At 41.8% G+C, this 17164-nt stretch overlaps 1 protein-coding gene across 1 annotated transcript; it reads right to left on the reverse strand.

Moving 5' to 3' along the window:
* Positions 1-1616: 1616 nt before the first annotated feature.
* On the reverse strand, positions 1617-15344 carry C17H17orf75 (chromosome 17 C17orf75 homolog). The gene is made up of 10 exons (XM_057716101.1): positions 15158-15344; positions 14379-14459; positions 11912-12037; positions 10855-10998; positions 10225-10282; positions 8212-8331; positions 7021-7085; positions 6726-6862; positions 5489-5592; positions 1617-3807 (listed from the first exon to the last, which is right to left on the reverse strand). The coding sequence occupies exons 1-10, from the start codon at positions 15295-15297 to the stop codon at positions 3592-3594; spliced, it is 1191 nt and encodes a 396-aa protein (XP_057572084.1). The 5' UTR covers positions 15298-15344; the 3' UTR covers positions 1617-3591.
* Between the last annotated feature and the right edge of the window lie 1820 nt (positions 15345-17164).

The following is a 17164-nucleotide window of genomic DNA, read 5'->3' on the forward strand; positions in this document are numbered from 1 at the left end:
TGTCAGCTCCCTGATCTTGAGAAAGGATCAGGAATGTTCTCAGGGTAAAAGGGCATGGACAGTTCACATACAGAAGGGGAAAATAAGAGAAGCGTAAGTGTTAAGGTAGAGTCTGGTGCTTGGTAAGTTTAACAATCAGGTGGGCTCTGAATGGCTGAAGGCTGAGAAGGTGAGTCACTCTCACCAGTTTTTCTAAGCCAACAGCAGGTGTAGTCTCACCATTCATAACTTTCACTTGATTAAATTACCCTGTTAAATTCACTGCATGAGTTGTTTCCTGTAATGTTTTCACATCAGTTCCCTGTGTATCACTTACAAATATTTCTAAATGCTTTCTGGGATGGCCGAAGTCATCCCAGAACAAACCTGAGAGCATGGTTCAGGTTAAAGGTCCAGGAACCCACTTCTGTTTGGATTGTGGAGAACGGACTCCCCTAGAAGGAAAGTTGGGACCCTGTCAGCAGCCATGCTCTGGGGACTCCGTTCCAGGCTTCAGCACCCGAGGCAGTTAAAGGTAAGCTCCCTGGCAGCCAAAAGTTGTTAAACTAGCTTTGCCCTTGGCCTCTTATCACTTTCCTCTTCGGTCTTCTGCTTCCTCCCTTCTACCAGATTCTTTCTTCCCATTACTTAATAAGATGTTTACCGATAATGAGGTAATTATGAAGACCATTTACTGGGTTCCTACTAAGTGCCAGGGCACTGGGTGAGGCACTTTGAATCATTTAACTGCACAGCTACTTGGTGTGAAGTGGGTTTAAGTCCATCCGTATCGACACATGAAGGGAAGGCTTAAAGTTCAGTAACTTGCTAGGAGGATCACACCCAAGACTACTGGTTCCAAAGTTCATATTCCCAGCCTATTCTGGTGTTTGTATAGAACTTTAAGGACACTTAAGTTTTAGAAGCGGCAGGGTGTTTGTTTAAAGATCCAGTCTCATTGCCCTATTCACAGCCATGAACCTTGGAACATTCACTCAGTGTTCACCTAACAGGATCTCCACTTTGTCAGCCCTCCGAGAGGCAGTTCACAAGCAAATCAGCAGCTATCAATTGATTACAGCTCCCTATCACCCCTGATTTCCAGAATCTAGCATTTATGCCAACTCAGAGTGATATAAAGTCCATGAGGCACACTTAAAAGTTTAGCAGATAAAGGACTGGAGCTGCTCTTAGACCTCCAAGTGGAAAGACTTCATTGAAGCCAGTGGGGTTTCCATTACTAAGACACATGGCTAGGAAGATGTCGTCCTAGTGACTGACTCATTTCTGAGAAGCCTGCAGGCTTTCCTGGCATCTGGTATAAGTGATCCTCTGGTAAAGGACAGGCATTCTGTCATGGTTAATAAATGAGGGTGAAAGGAATTGACTTGGGTTACTGAGTTCGACAGATGTAACTTTACTGGACAATGAATAAGACGTGATGGACATTGCTCTTACGTTCTGCCTGACGCCTCCTGCAAGATGCAGAAAGGTGTCTCCCAGCAGGTGATTTGACTTTCTTCAACAAATTCCTTAGCCTAACAAGTATAATTTCCCCATAAACTTGTTGTGAATTACTAAGAATGTCAGGCTGGAAAGCTGAGCTCACTGAATAAAAATGACTGTGTTGGTGAGAAGCTAAGTTGTTTTATTATTATTATTATTATTATTATTATTATTATAAATATAATTACAGATAAATTGGGACCATTTTTGATACACGACAAACATGCATTTCCTCTGTGTGTATAGCACACAAATAATACATAATATATTCCACACTTGAACAAATGCTTTTTAAAACTTTAAAAGTTAATATATTAGCTTATTAAAATTTGAATACAGTACATGTTTTTGGTCACGAGCTCTTTGAATTTCTTCTCATAGCCGACAAGATATTCAACTCCATGTCACTATTTTCCTTGTCTACAGTACTGATATACAGTTTATTGTATGATTTTAAAATTGGACCATTTTGTATATAACTGTGTAATGTAGTGAGCCTACATTACAAAAAAAATATATAAAAGTACCTGTAAAGAATACATAATTATGCCTTGACTCTATCCATAAATGACTTGAAGCAGGTAATATATTTGTTTTTAAATGCTATTTACAACAGGGACTCTTGAATGATGTGTGAATTTGAAAATGAAAAACATGTTTTCCAGACTCAAAATGTTTATGTCTTAATGTTGTTTATTTTAAAAATGGATTTCCAGGTGGGCAACCCCACATTAGAAACAGTCAGGTTCAGGGGCTGTGCCATAAAAGTGCCCGTTTTCCAGAGTCACTCTGAATTCAATGCTATAAAATAGATGCTACTTGGATATTTTTTTCCACACTGACTACAGTCCAAGTTATTAAAGTTTAAAACCCTGTGAAAGCCTTTATGAGGATCTTGAGTTGTATTTCTCATTAAAGAAAAGAAATGGCTCAGTGAGTCATGTCTCTAGGCTTCTGTAGAAGAGAAAGCAGAAGGCCGTTGTCAGTCATTTTGGAAGTTAAAACTCGCACTTAATGTGAGTTTAGATGAGTTTAGGAGAGGATTTTTACAGGCTTGTGTTCCTCTGAGCATCCTGAGGGCAGTGAGAACACAAGACTTCTGCTCTTCTAAACAAAAATCATTATCAAGTGGATTTATTAAAGAGCTATGCAGAACAAGCTGCAGTCCATATGTGTGTAGCTACAATTGGCTTCCATGGGAATTATAAATGGCTCTAACTGAGGGCACTTTCAATTGACTCAGAGTAAAACGATATAAGGCTTGTAACAAATATACAAGAAACTAAAATCAGTGAGTAACCCTGACATGAAGAAACTGTTTGCATTATGTTACATTTGCTTGTAAAATTTATGTACTTTGTTTCTTTTTTTACACACTTTAAAAACTCCAGCATTTTCATACAAAAGGAAAAAGAAAATATAGGCTCTTGGCAAATATCTGTGAACAAATGAAGGAAGAAAAGGGATGCATCGGGCCACTTCTGCAGTAGCTTTCCATCAGAAATAATGTTTTATCTTGAAGCTAGTGCATCTATTTTTAAAGCTCATTTAATTCCTTACATGCTTATGATTTATTTGCATACTGACATAAAAGCTGACTTCATCATCCATGCCATTATCAATCGGACAAAAAAAAAATCTATCAAGCACCCACAGGATGCACAGATCTGCCTTTGCAATGGTGGCGTGGTGTTAACCTGTCCTAAAACTAGGAGTAAGTTTTTTTAAAAGGAAGCTATAGTACATTGAGAAAGAATTATTATGATTTTTCTGGGAGGAAAAGTTGCTTAATACTGCAGCAAACTCCTCAGAGAAGCCACAAAATCACCTCAGAAGTTTTTTAAGCAACAACTCCCTGAAGTCTAGAATTTATGGGACTGGCAAATATAAAAACTTCACAACTCTGACACACATCTATTTAGGACTCAGTGGATGTGCCTCAGGTTTATATGTCTAATTAGGTTTAATCTTAAAAGTATCAAATGAATAAATCTAGAATGTGTTTCAAATAATCTGAAATAGCAATCCTATGACAGTTATAACAACTGCAATTTCAAACACCAAGACTTGTAGAACTTCACGGTACAATCATCTCAAAACATGTGATCAAAACCTTTGGGCAGGAGCTTCTTTCATAAATTCTTCGAGGACAGCTACCACGTTTTTGGCTTCAGGCATTTCTTCATGTTCCACTTTAACAATCTTCAGAAGGACATCCCCACTACCACAGTTCTTTAGGAACATGTAACATTTAAATAAAGCGTAATGATTCATTTCTGCCTGCTGGATAAATCTCTTCAAATTATTTGTGTCTTGTATGGCCTAGAAAAAGATTACTCAGTTAAATATGTGTTGAGTGAGATAATAATGAAGCTTGAGAAACACCTCTTATCCGGTGGAGAACTCAACATATGTTACTGAAATGTTTGCTTTTTATTTCCAAATATTTTCATCATTTCTATTGCTAATATGCTTTGCCCTTGGTAGAACAAAATCTCTCATTACAAATCTCCTAAATAAGGTGACAACATGCCTCCCACCAAAATTTTGAACCCTTAGGCATGGAACTACTTTTTTTGTGCTTTCTAACTAAGATATGTCACAAATTATAAGACTGATGTCCCTGAAATATAAACAAGCATTCAATCCAATTAATTGGGAATGCAATGACACATATGCAGAAGCCACTGAAAAATATAAATGAGTGCCGTTTGAGGATTCTAGTTGTTTGCTTTTGAAAAATTAGAAAATTATTTTAATTATTGTGAATAAGGCTTGTGGTACAAAATAGATACAGAACAATGCAAATTTATGGTTAAGACCTGGGACTAATTGACAATTTATCGAAAAATATAAAGATATTGTTTAGATATAAATAATAACAGGTAACATCTTTCACTAGTATTGCCTTTACAATTTATAATGTTGCTATATCATAGTGGATAAATTTGCTCCATCGAAATGTCTTTTTGTTTATTTGCAAATGGTAAACTGACATGAAAAAATGTTCAGCCTGAATAATAATTAAAGACAAGATTTGAACAGCTATGGAGTGCCAATATTAATAAAAATAAATAAGATTGATAAAAACTGTTATATTAAGTTCTGCATAGAAAACCCACACACATTGCTAGCCATTCTGTAATCTGTTCCTATTTTTCTGAAGTGCAAGCTGGCAATTTATAATAGAAACCAAAGCATTCAAACCCTTTGACTTGGTAATCCCACTTTTGGGAATATATCCTAAGGTAATAATCCAAATGAAAAAAGTATGATCCAGCAATGCTCCTTCTGCATCTATCTGAAGAAAACAAAAATACCTACTCAAAAACATATCTGCACCCCCATATCCCCTGCAGCATCACCAACAACAGCCAAGACATGGAAACAACCCAAGTGTCCACCAATGGATGAGTGGACAAAGAAACTGTGGTATACATACACAATGAAATACCATTTGGCCATTAAAAAGAATGAGATCCTGCCATTGGCGACAACATGGATGAACCTCAAGGGCACCATGCTAAGTGCTAAGTGAAACAAGTCTGACAGAGAAAGACAAATACCAATGATCTCGTCTACATGTGGAATCCAAATATATATATGTATGTATGTATGTATGTATGTATGTATAACGAGCTCACAGACTTAGAAAAGAGACTGGTGGCCACCAGAGGCAGGAGGTAGGGAGTGGGAGAAATGGGTGAACTGTTTTGGTTGAAATAAACTGAATTTTTAAAATGCAAATAAAAACAGTGATATACCATCGTCACCTGTCAGATTACCAAAGATGAAAAGTTTAGGTACCCAGTGGTGACTGGGTATGGAAAAACTGGCATTCTCAATGCTGCTGGTTTAAATGGAAATTGAGGATTCTAGTTTTGAGACTGTCCTAGTTAACAGACATCATAGCTATAAAGCAGATTTGTTACTCAGTCACTGGTACTAATTACAATTCAGACAAAGACTATGTGTGGCACTTGGCACATAGCCAATTAGTTACCTTTAGTTTAAAGTTCTCCAGGATTTGTCGAAAAAGAAAAGGGTTACCTCCTTCAGCACCATTCAAAAAAGCCTGCATCCAATCCTCACAAAACCGGTTGCTTCCTATAAAATATTTTAGGGAAATAAATAAAAGTGAAGTCACAAGACATTTGTTTATCCCTTCTTTTTATATATTTTCTTTTTTAAATTGAGGTATAATTGACACATTAGTTTCAGATGCATAACATAATGATTTGATATTCATATACATCATATTCTTTCCTCCTTTATAAAAACACTTATAATGAATTATTTAAGACTTCTATAATAGTCTAAAAAAATTTAACTCACCACCTGGCTAAGAAATACCAAATGGGACTTCCCTGGTGGCACAGTGGTTAAGAATCCACCTACCAATTCAGGGGACACGGGCTGGATCCCTGGTCCAGGAAGATCCCATATGCCGCGGAGCAACTAAGCCCGTGGGCCACAACTACTAAGCCTGCACTCTAGAGCCCACGAGCCACAACTACTGAAGCTCTGACGCCTAGAGCCCGTGCTCCAAAACGAGAGAAGCCACTGCAATGAGAAGCCCGCGCCACAAGGAGGAGTGACTAGCCTGATTGCCGAAACTAGAAGAAGCCTGAGTGCAGCAACGAAGACCCAACGCAGCCAAATAAGTAAATATTCAGTAATAAGCTTAAAAAAAAACCAAAACCAATACGGTTGAAGCTCCCATGTGTCTCTTCCCAATTGCATCCCCTCCTTTCCCATCAGAAAGGATTATCATGCCCATGTCTTTCTTTAAACTTTTGCCACGTACTTTATCTCTGAGCCCTATATAGTATTATTTTGCATATGTTAAAACTGCATTTTTCTTTAATGGCTCAGTATACTGAGACACAGGGCTCTAGTTCACTCATTGTCACGGCTATATAGTATTCCATTGTGTGAATAGAGCAGTTTATCAATTCTCCTGTTGACAGATACTTGTTTCTTTCAGTTCTTTGCTATTGCAAACAGTGCCCTTATGAACACTTTCTATTTGCCTCCTTGTGTACATACACAAGAGTTTTCTGTATACCTAGTAGGGGAATTGCTGGGTAGGATGTGATTTCCATGTTTCTAGAACTGCTATTGTTTTTAGTGATTTGGGGATAAATGTGTAAAACTGCACAGGGCAGGAAGGATAAGCTGGCATCGTTTGTTAGTGTGAAAATGGAGATTCACAAGGCTGCTGTGCGGCTGCGGCTCACCTGCGTTGTGGAGCTGAGGCTGGGAGCCACTGCAGTCGATGATCACAGACTTGTGCTGCTCCTCTGTCATGGCCATGCACAGAGACGTCATGGTGCCCTCGTGAATAAGGCCTTGAAGACTGGCCACACTCAGAAACCTGCCACACACACAATCCTTTTCCACATGCTATATTACAAGATGGGAGGGAGAAAACAAATTCATTCTGCCCCACCCCGGGGGGAGGGGGAAGGTTAAAAAGCATAAATAACAGGCTTGCTGTGAAAAAGTTTCTCTCTTTGCAAAGCTGTTCTTTACCTGTGAATGTCTCTCTTTGTTTTTTCATCTGATTCTTTAACCTCAACAGGAGTGTAACTCAGAGCCTACGAGAGAAAAACAAAGCCTAACGGATGCACGTATTCCCGTTTTCCCTGTTGAGCAGCTACTCGTGCCTAAAGGTCCCCTCCCCCATACGCGCCACGCTGGCCGCTCGCTGGGCTCTGCCCGGGAGCTCCCCAGAGCCTGCTTCAGCTGCTGCTGCTAACGGTCTGAGACCTGCCTTTACCACCGGGGCTGGAGGGACCATCCAGCCGCAGCTGCGTCTGCCCACCACATATTTAAGTGAAACACCTGGCCATTTACTCATGCCTTCCCCAGTGTCTGGATATCTTAGTGAATTTTTCATTTTTTATTTGGACATTTTTATATAGGTAAAATCACTTTGGATTTCCGTTTTCCTTCTAAAATTGTTTTGGAAATTACATCTCTCTCAGATCACTTCAAAAAGTAATTATTTAGGACTTCCTAGGTGGCGCAGTCGTTAAGAATTCGCCTGCCAATGCAGGGGATCCGGATTTGAGCCCTGCTCCAGGAAGATCTCACATGTCTCGGAGCAACTAAGCCTGTGTGCCACAACCACCGAGCCTGCGCTCTAGAGCCAGTGAGCCACAACTATTGAGCCCATGTGCTACAACTGCTGAGGCCCGCACATCTGGAGCCCATGCTCCACAACAGGCGGCCACTGCAATGGGGAGCCTGCTCACTGCAATGTAGAGTAGCCCCTGCTTGCCACAACTAGAGAAAGCCCCTGTGCAGCAACAAAGACCCAACGCAACCAATAAATAAATAAATAAATGTTTTTTAAAAAAGTAATTATTTTAGGGAGTTCCCTGGTGATCTAGTGGTTAGGATTTGGAGCTTTCACGGCTGTGGCCTAGGTTCAATCCCTGGTCGGGGAACTAAGATCACACAAGCTGTGCAGTGAGGCCAAAAACAAAAGTAATTATTGGAAAACATTTTATCCTATTGGAAGACTCTGTATTTGCAATTCTACCTTAGTAGTATAACTTCCTAGATCTGAGTAAATAGAGTGTGGTCTATCCTAATTGCAAGCATAGGGGCGGGGTTAGAGGGGAGGAAGTAATGTTCAGAGAAAATAAGTACAAATAATCCAAACTCTGCCAAAGTGATTCTCAATTACGGAGATGCTTTCGTTTGGGCAATACTTACAGCATGTAGCAGAAAGGTAAGCTTCTCCTGAAAGAGATGAACCACCCTTTGGATTGGGCATACAACATCCTCAAACCAGCTGCTCAGGTAGGACTGTATGTGGTTCTCCCTGCCCCTTTCCTAGATGAAGGGAGAATGTCATTTGCTTTGATATCAGCCTTCACCTTAGTGGATGTAACATTTTCTTCATGATCCTTTGACAGTGAAAAGAAAGGCGGTCAGACACCTCCTTCTTTTAAGCTAACACCACCAATTTTTTTTTCTGCTTTTACATTTGCATTTATTTTTTGTGGCATTTATTCCCAGGCCATAAGTTTGTTTCATCAGTTTCTTCTGGGATATCTTTTTCTTCTGTGCAACCTCCTCTTCTGGTTTAGGAACAATCTGTTCTTTCTCAGTGAGGATCATCTCAATGTGGCAGAGAGAGCTCACATATGGGTTGATTCAACCATGAGCTCTGTAAGTCCTTTGCCGCATCTTGGGGCACCTGGATGTGCTCAGTGACCAGAGGAGCTACCGCTAAGCCCTTAAGTTCAGCATTACTCTCTGCGTTTTTGAGCATGTGCCGTAAAAATGCAGCACTTTTTGGACCACCGACCCTGCGTCCAGCCCCACTGTTTGGCCTGGGCACACCTACCAGCTCCACCGCTGTAGCGATGGAATGGAACACAGTGCTTCTTTAAAGTGACATCCTTCAGATACTTGGTGGCTTTTCGGATATACATACCCTTAATGGCCTGGGCAGTTTCACAAGTGTTCTTAAGTGAACACAAGGATGTGAACCTCCTGACTTGAATGATTTTGTGGGGTTTTCTGGGTCAAGTGAATAGCGAACCATTTTTAGAGGTCACCTCGGGCTGCTTGCCGGAAAAGGAACGCCACCAATTTAAAAAAAGGAATTGTGATGTAACTTTGCTGGACGTGTTGGGCAGAGTGGGGATTAATTTGGTATTGCATTTCTTAAAAACACACTAAGAAATGCATTATATAAAATGAAGAGACTGGATTAATAGGGTTCTGTGCTATTTCTTCACTGAAAGGAACTGGGGTATTTACATGTCAGTCTCCCCCCACTGCACTGTGAACTCTTGGAGATACTCTCTTAATAACCCTCATCTCCCCAGCACCTGGTACAGTTCTGAAACGTCCATGGATGAGCTTATAAAGTTCCTGCTGAATGACTGAAGGAATGTAGATACACAGTTCATTCACACTCAAAATGTGAATAGGGAAGGATACATACAAGTTGTCGCATCAAAGCCACTCGAGCCCACTCTGGGTGTGAGACACGCTGCCAGGAGCTCATACGGCTTCCTTGGCTGTGCTGTCCCCTGGGGACTGGTGGGAGCGCTCCAGCCTGGGAGAGCAGCTCCCCTGAGACTCGGATCCGGCTCACTCCCATGCTATCCTTTCCCCTCCTGCAGTGTCTTGTAAGCACATGCATGACAAGCAAAAGGAATTATTACCACATGTCATGGGTAGTAAATTTATAAGAGTTATGACAACTGCCGCAAACCAAACGCATAGTTTTTAAAAGCTATGGATAAAGGAATCGATATGGATGTATCTAATTCATAAAAGATCGATTAATGAAAAATGGAATGTTTCTAAAAATCTTTGAGGTTGAGCTCAAGGACAGTCCTCCCGTTGCATAGCATGTCTCTAGTGCCAGAGGCTTCGTGGGCCATTAGTTCTGACCAGAATATAAATCTTATGTGTCTAGAAATCAGGAAAAGAGCATCCTCTTCCTTGCTTGGCATGCTACAATATATCTTTGAATTTAATGGACTGAATTTTTCATAGATGCAAAACATCAGGAGTAGTCTTGTGAAACTTATAGCACTTATAGGACTATGTTCCCTGCTTCCCGTAGCAAGTACCTTTCTACTAGCCCACAAAGCAGCACATTTTCAGAATTTAAGTGTCTGTATCCACCTGGATGATTTGACAAGTAGATCAGTCACATAATGTTAATCACCTCAGTCTTTAAAAATACTAATGCAATCATCTTACCTCACAGTTCATGTTATTTTTCAGCTCTTGAATGTACTTGTCCAATTCAAGCCTGAAAGTATGTTCTTAAGGAAACAATAAAGGATGGATCAAGACAGGGTTTTCTCTCTCAATAGGTAATATAAAAATCTCTCAAATAACTGTCAGTTAAAACAAGCCAAGGGCTTCCTAGGTGGCACAGTGGTTAGGAATCTGCCTGCCAATGCAGGGGACACGGGTTCAATCCCTGCTCCAGGAAGATCCCACATGCTGCAGAGCAACTAAGCCCGTGCGCCACAACTATTGAGCCTGCACTTTAGAGCCCGTGAGTCACAACTATTGAGCCCATGTGCTGCAACTACTGAAGCCCATGTGCCTAAAGCCCGTGCTCTGCCACAAGAGAAGCCACGGCAATGAGGAGCCCACGCACCACAATGAAGAGTAGCCCCCGCTTACCTCAACTAAAGAAAGCCCGCGCACAGCAAATAAATAAGTAAATAAAACAAGCCAAGACAAACTGGTCGTATGGAGGCAGAAACTCAAGTTGACACATAAGAGGCAGAAAAGCTTTTCGGAGGTTGATAGTCATAATCCTCCACTTGCATGCCACATTTTCCTTCCTGATATCCTCAAAGACCAAAGAAAGGATATAGCCCAAGTCCTTTTTCAGACCCTCCTAAAAAACAGACCACACACTCTGAAGAATCATGTTCAGAGTCCGTTGGTGCCCTTTGCGGAAGCAGTTTTTGTTGATGGAAAAGGCAGTAGTAACAACCGACTCGGTAACCTGGAGTTCTAGAAAAGGAAGAAAACGGTTAAATGTATTATTTTGATAACTCAGGCGTGTAGTTCTGTAGACTCCTCTTGAGCCCTGGCCATCCTGATCTGGCAATACCATTAGACTGCTCAGCAGGTCAGAGCTTCCCAGGCTTCTCCTTGGTTTACTTGTAACAAAAGAGTAAAATGAACATACACCGTAATGGGCTTTAGCTAAAGCAGCACCTAACAAACATGGAATGTCTTTGAATTCTCCTGTCTTATGTGAAAAATTCATGCAAATTTCACTCTTGTTCAGAGTTTATCCATGTTCACATGAATATAACCATCTGTTCTCCCTCCCCAAACCTTCACAAATCACTGCAGCTCCAGGCTGCTGTGAAGTGTTTATCCTGTGGCCTTCTCTTTGGGATGTGGCCTCATACTCCTGAGGGGACTTTATGCCAATATCATGGTCTGAAGTGAACTACAATCAAGGGGTGTAATGGAAAGATGGCTGGGATTCAACTGAGAACACCTATATTTGAGCCTGAACACCATCAATATGACCAGCCTTGGGACCGTAACTTCTCTGAGTTTATTTCCCCATCTGAAAATGGAAGTAGGCTTATCTGCTTTACCACCCCTTTGTAAGGAGAATGGTATTGAAGTTTGAGAAAGCTCTTTAGAACTGTAAAGTATACAATTTTACTTTTGGTAATGAGCTCTTTTCTTCCAAGGACAAGACTAAATACATACACTTAGGAAGCAGAGTCTGCCATTCGGTTAATTCCACTCCACAAAAGTGTGTGTGTGAGACCCAGTTCTCAGCTGCCAGGGAACAGAGGGGAACCCTGCAGGACTAGTAGGAGCTGATCTTTTGGAGTTTCTCATCACTTCTCATATTTAGCTCATAAATAAAATCTCAAGACACAGCACATTTTACACTTACCTCAGCTCCACAGATGCAACATTACCCAGCCCTTCAAAGACTGCTCCCTTAGAAAGACGCTTAGCAATGAAACTGCGCAGCTCTGGCTCCACTTCAGATGGTAGATTAGTATCCGCCAAGGAGAGGCTTGACAAATGAAAGACACAGGTTCCTGACCAGCGGACTCTGTATTACACCCCGTAAGTCAGACAGGACATCACTAAAAGCCCTCACTAAGGACTCGGCAAAGCTTTCTCTCTGACTCCTGTTGGTGAGGCTTCTAGGAATGTATGTCACCAAGTATGATCTACCTCATCCATTTAAAATAGTCCTGTCTCTCCAGCTCATTCTCTCTAGTATTATGACCTCCACTGAGGTCCTTGCCTCTTTTTCATAGTAACTTCAAGTTTCTCATCCTCACCTCCCACCTCCTTGCTCAGCTTAAATTCCATGGTCAGTCATTACAATCACACCTCTGCACATATTCTCGTTCAGCCCCTTTGTTTTCACCTCCCTGTATCTGCTTAGCAAAACTTCAGCCCTGGTTATTAGTCCAGCTCTCTACCTACTCTGCATCTGCACCTATGCAGCTGAATGTGGTTGGACAAAAACCCACACCCACATCATCTAGTCTCATTTTAAATTAACGACCACTAGGAAGCCCCTGGTGGTCCAGTGGTTAGGACTTGGCACTTTCACTGCTGGGGGCCCGGGCCTGATCCCTGATTGGGGAACTAAGCTCCCACAAGCCGTGTGGCGCGGCCAAAATAAATAAATAAATAAATGTGTTCATTAATGGCCACTAGCCTTCAGTGGCCCTTACTGCTGCCCACCTATCATGACATTTCCTGGTGCATTCACTCTTCTACTCTTCTAGATCACAATTTCATGCCTCCTCTTCTTTCCTCAATTCTCCAACTACCCACTACCCATGAATAAATATACCAGCTTAGTGTTTATGAGCTAAACATAAACATTTCAGTTTGGTTGAGATCAGAATATAAACAGCACCTATAATTTGAATATGCAGGAAGAAAAGATCTTCTATCACCAAACTTCCCCATGGAGAATATGCACCCAATACACCTCACGTCTTTGGTTTCATATTATGGAAAATTTCAAATATATGAAAAGTAGAGAGAATAGTACAATGAACCCACATGTACCTACCGCCCAGTTTTGACAATTATCAGCTTATGGGCAATCTTGTTTCACCTGGCGGGGAGGGAGAAATTGGGAGACTGGGATTGACATATACACACTACTATATAAAACAGATAACTAATAAGGACCTACTGTATAGCAACGGGAACTCTACTTAATACTCTGTAATGGCCTACATGGGAAAAGAATCTAAAAAAGAGTGGATATGTGTATATGTATAACTAGTTCCCTTTGCTGCACACCTGAAACTAACACAACATTGTAAATCAACTATACTCCAATAAAAATTGTTTTAAAAAAAACCTTGTTTCACCTGTACTCCCATGTTGTCCTTACCTCCCACCTCCCAGACTTATTTTGAAGCAAATTACCGGCATCATATTATTTCATCCCTAAATTCCTCATTAGGTATCTCTAAAAAAACGAGAACTTACAAAATATATATATGTGTGTATATAACCACAATACTGAACACCTGAAAAATTCCTTAAATCATCCATCATCCAGTCACTCAGTGAACGTAATATTTTTGTATTATACCCTACTTTGCATCATTTTGTGGTTCATTCATTCATTTAATAAATATATATTAAATGTCTATGCTGTGCCAGGTACCACTCAAGTTACTAGGCAGGGAGACATCAATGAATAAAAGAGATAACAATCCCAAAACAATGTCTTGGAGTTTACATTGCATTGTGCAGCAGAGGAGCCATGAAAGGATATTCAATGTAGGGAAAAAAGAAGGGTTTTAAATTTCTTGATACCCATATGATATTGAATATTTACTGGAGTTCCAATCAAGAAGCTCAGAATAACTGGCTAATTAATCACCCTGGGGCTAATCACCAGGGTATTTGGATCTGCCCCAGCCTTGAAGAAATGAACCAGTAAGAAAATCAAGATGAGGTCCCACAAAGTGAGAGAGTAGCATAGACATATATACACTATCACCTGTAAAACAGATAGCTAGTGGGAAGCTGCTGTATAACAAAGGGAGATCAACTCGATGATGGGTGATGCCTTAGAGGGCTGGGACCAGGAGGGTGAGAGGGAGTCGCCGGAGGGAGGGGATATGGGGGTATATGTATAAATACAGCTGATTCACTTTGGTGTACCTCAAAAACTGGTACAAGAGTGTAAAGCAATTATATTCCAATAAAGAGCTTAAAAAAAAAAAAAAGATGAGCCCTAAGGGAGAGGTGGGCTTGATGGTTTGACTCAGGGAAAGCTGAGCGGAGATAGGGTACCCACTGACATCTGCAGGCCAGAGATGCCCTTAGGAGAAAAGCACAGACACGGGTTACAGGCAAGCTGTTTTTACCTGAAATCATCACCAGAGGGGGTTTCTGCATGTGTGCCACTTGGGCTTCCATCATCACTCTCCGCTCGTTGCTGTGCCAATCTGCACGCCACAAAAGCAATTCAGCTATCAACTATGGGCTCTAACTCAAGCGCAGTATGGGGGAGGGGGAGGGGGCCGCAAGCCGGGCGGGAGCAAACGGTCAACTAAAAATGCGGCAAGGTAGAAATACTTGATTCCTCCACTGCCTATCCTCGTCGACAGGGAAAACCTATAAAACAGCGCTGACTAGAACCCCTTCTCTCTCCAGGCCACCTAAGGGGTGGAGGAAAGGCTAAACTAAATATCCAGGAGAGTCAAGGAAGTTTCCTCTTAAAAACAGACTTGAGAGGGCCAAAAGAGTCCCAGGAAGTCTGCTCTCGGCTGGAGGGAAAACAGGCAGCAAGGACAGAGGGCAACCAGAAGGTGGGGGTGGGGGCAGGGATGGGGGATGGGGATGGAGGAAAGTGGGGGAGACGATGACACGAAGGACAGGGCATGGGAACTGACATTATTAAGCGTGCGTGGCACTGCGCTAAACAAAAGGCAGGGGCGACAGGAAGGGGCTGAGAAGGTGTCAAGGACAGAGCGCAGAGGCGTGGGAGGGCCAGGCACCAAAATCCTCGATGGGGGCCGGGAAGTACAGCGTGAGGCGGGGAGGGCCCTGAGGGCCAGAGACCTTGGCCCGGAGGGGAGAACACGGCGCTTGGGAGCCGCCAGGCTGCGGGACCCGGGGCGGGCTGCGGGGCCGGGCGGTGCACCTGCTTCCGCGGTAGCTGTAGAGACAGTAGTGGCTGCTGGGCGGCGGCTCGAGTCTCCGCTCCTCGGCGGAGCCACCCTCCTCGCTGCTCTCCAGCTCCTTTTCATCCCCGTCCAGCGATTCCTGCAAGGAGGGAAGCATCGCGGCGGCCTGAGAGCGGCCCTGTGTCCCTGCCAAACCGCTCCCCCGCTGCCGTACAGTCCTCGGTGGCCGGGCTCGTCCGGCTCCCGGCCCTCGCGTATCTGCGTTCCGCTGGTTTTCCCGGCTCGCAGGCAAGGAAGCCGGAACGCCCCCTTATTTTTATGTCTTCTCTCACATCTTTCAGGTCTCTGCAGAAATGTCACTTTCTCAGAACTTCTTGACTGCTCTGTGCAAAACGCATCCCACACGCCTCGCCACTGCTAGCCCATCAGTCTCTATCCTGTCCCCTTATATTTGGGTCTTCTTCGCACTTATCACCCCCACGTTATGTATTTGTTTACTAGAATGTTAGCTGGCTCACTGCTATATTCTCTGTCCTAGCCCATGGCCTGTGGTGCTCAAGAACTGTTTGCTGAATTCGTTTTAGGATTTTGTAACGCCTAGGCATCTTTTTCTTGCACGTTTCACCCTATCACCATATCAAAGATATTTAAAGTACACCGACATCCCATGTTCCCATGTTAGCTTTACATAGAAAAAAATAGCTAACATTTATTGAGCAGTTTCTGTGTGTGAGGACTCTTCTAAGTACTTTACAAATACTTAATTCTCACAACCCCATGAGGTAAATATTATTATTATCATCCAATTTGACAGATGAGTACTACAAGGCCAGAATTACTTAACTTGTTCATGGTAAAATAGCTAATAAGTGGCAGAGTGGCATTCAAACCCACTCTGGCTCTAGAACTCTTAATACCACAAAACTGAATTGAGGATGACTTGTTCACCTAAAATTATGTCTTGTAGCCATTTATTTGGGCAATGAATCTCAGGGTTGTTTTGTTTTTTGTTTATTTTCACTTCTTTAGATCTTTATTACAATATTTGGTTTTTCAGGGTATAAGTTCTGAACTTTTGTTAAATTTATTCCTAATTTTTAATCTTTTGATGCTATTGTAAATGGAATTTTCTTAATTTTATTTTCAGATTGCTTATTGCTAGTGTATAGAAGTACAATTGATTTTTGTATATCAATCTTGTATTGTGAACTTTGTTGAACTCATCAGCTCTATAGATTTTTAAAAAATGTATTCCTTAGAATTTTCTATATACAAGTGTATTAATTTCCTAAGGTTCCTGTTAACAAAGTACCACAGGCTGAGTAGTTTAAACAACAAGAAAAAAAAATTTTTTTGGCTGCACGGCTTGCGAGATTGAACCTTAGGGCCCCAGCAGTGAAAGCACTGAGTCCTAACTGCTGGACTGCCAGGGAATTCTCTAAACATTTATTGTCCCACAGTCCTAGAGGTTAGAAGTCCAAAGTCAAGGTGACAGGGTTGATTCCTTCTGAGGGCTGTGGGGGAAGAGTCTGTTTCAGGTTTTTCTCCTTGACTTATAGTGGTCTCCTTCTTATGTCTCTTCATATTGTTTTCCTTCTATGCCTATCTGCATTCAAATTTCCTCTTTTTGTAAGGACACCAGTCATATTAGGTCCACCCTAATGACTTCACTTTAGCTTGATTACCTATGTAAAGACTTTATTTCCAAATAAGGTCACATTCTGAGGTACCAGGGGTTAGGATTTCAACATATTAATTTTTCTCTGCGGGCTTTTTCTTCTAGTCACATGATCATGCCATCTCTGAAGAGAAATGGTTTTACTTGTCCCTTTCCAATCTGGATTCCTTTTACTTCTTTTTCTTGCCTAATCACCTTGGCTGGACTGCAGTACAATGTTGAATAAGAGTGGCAAGAGTAGACATCCTTGTATTGTTCCATCATCTTCTTTCTTCATTTTTGTTTTTGGTAGAGCACTGGGCACCAATTAAAATTATCTTACTGAGACTTCCAAGGTGGGCCAGTG

Source organism: Hippopotamus amphibius, chromosome 17, assembly GCF_030028045.1.
Source record: "Hippopotamus amphibius kiboko isolate mHipAmp2 chromosome 17, mHipAmp2.hap2, whole genome shotgun sequence".
Taxonomy (NCBI): Eukaryota; Metazoa; Chordata; class Mammalia; order Artiodactyla; family Hippopotamidae; genus Hippopotamus; species Hippopotamus amphibius.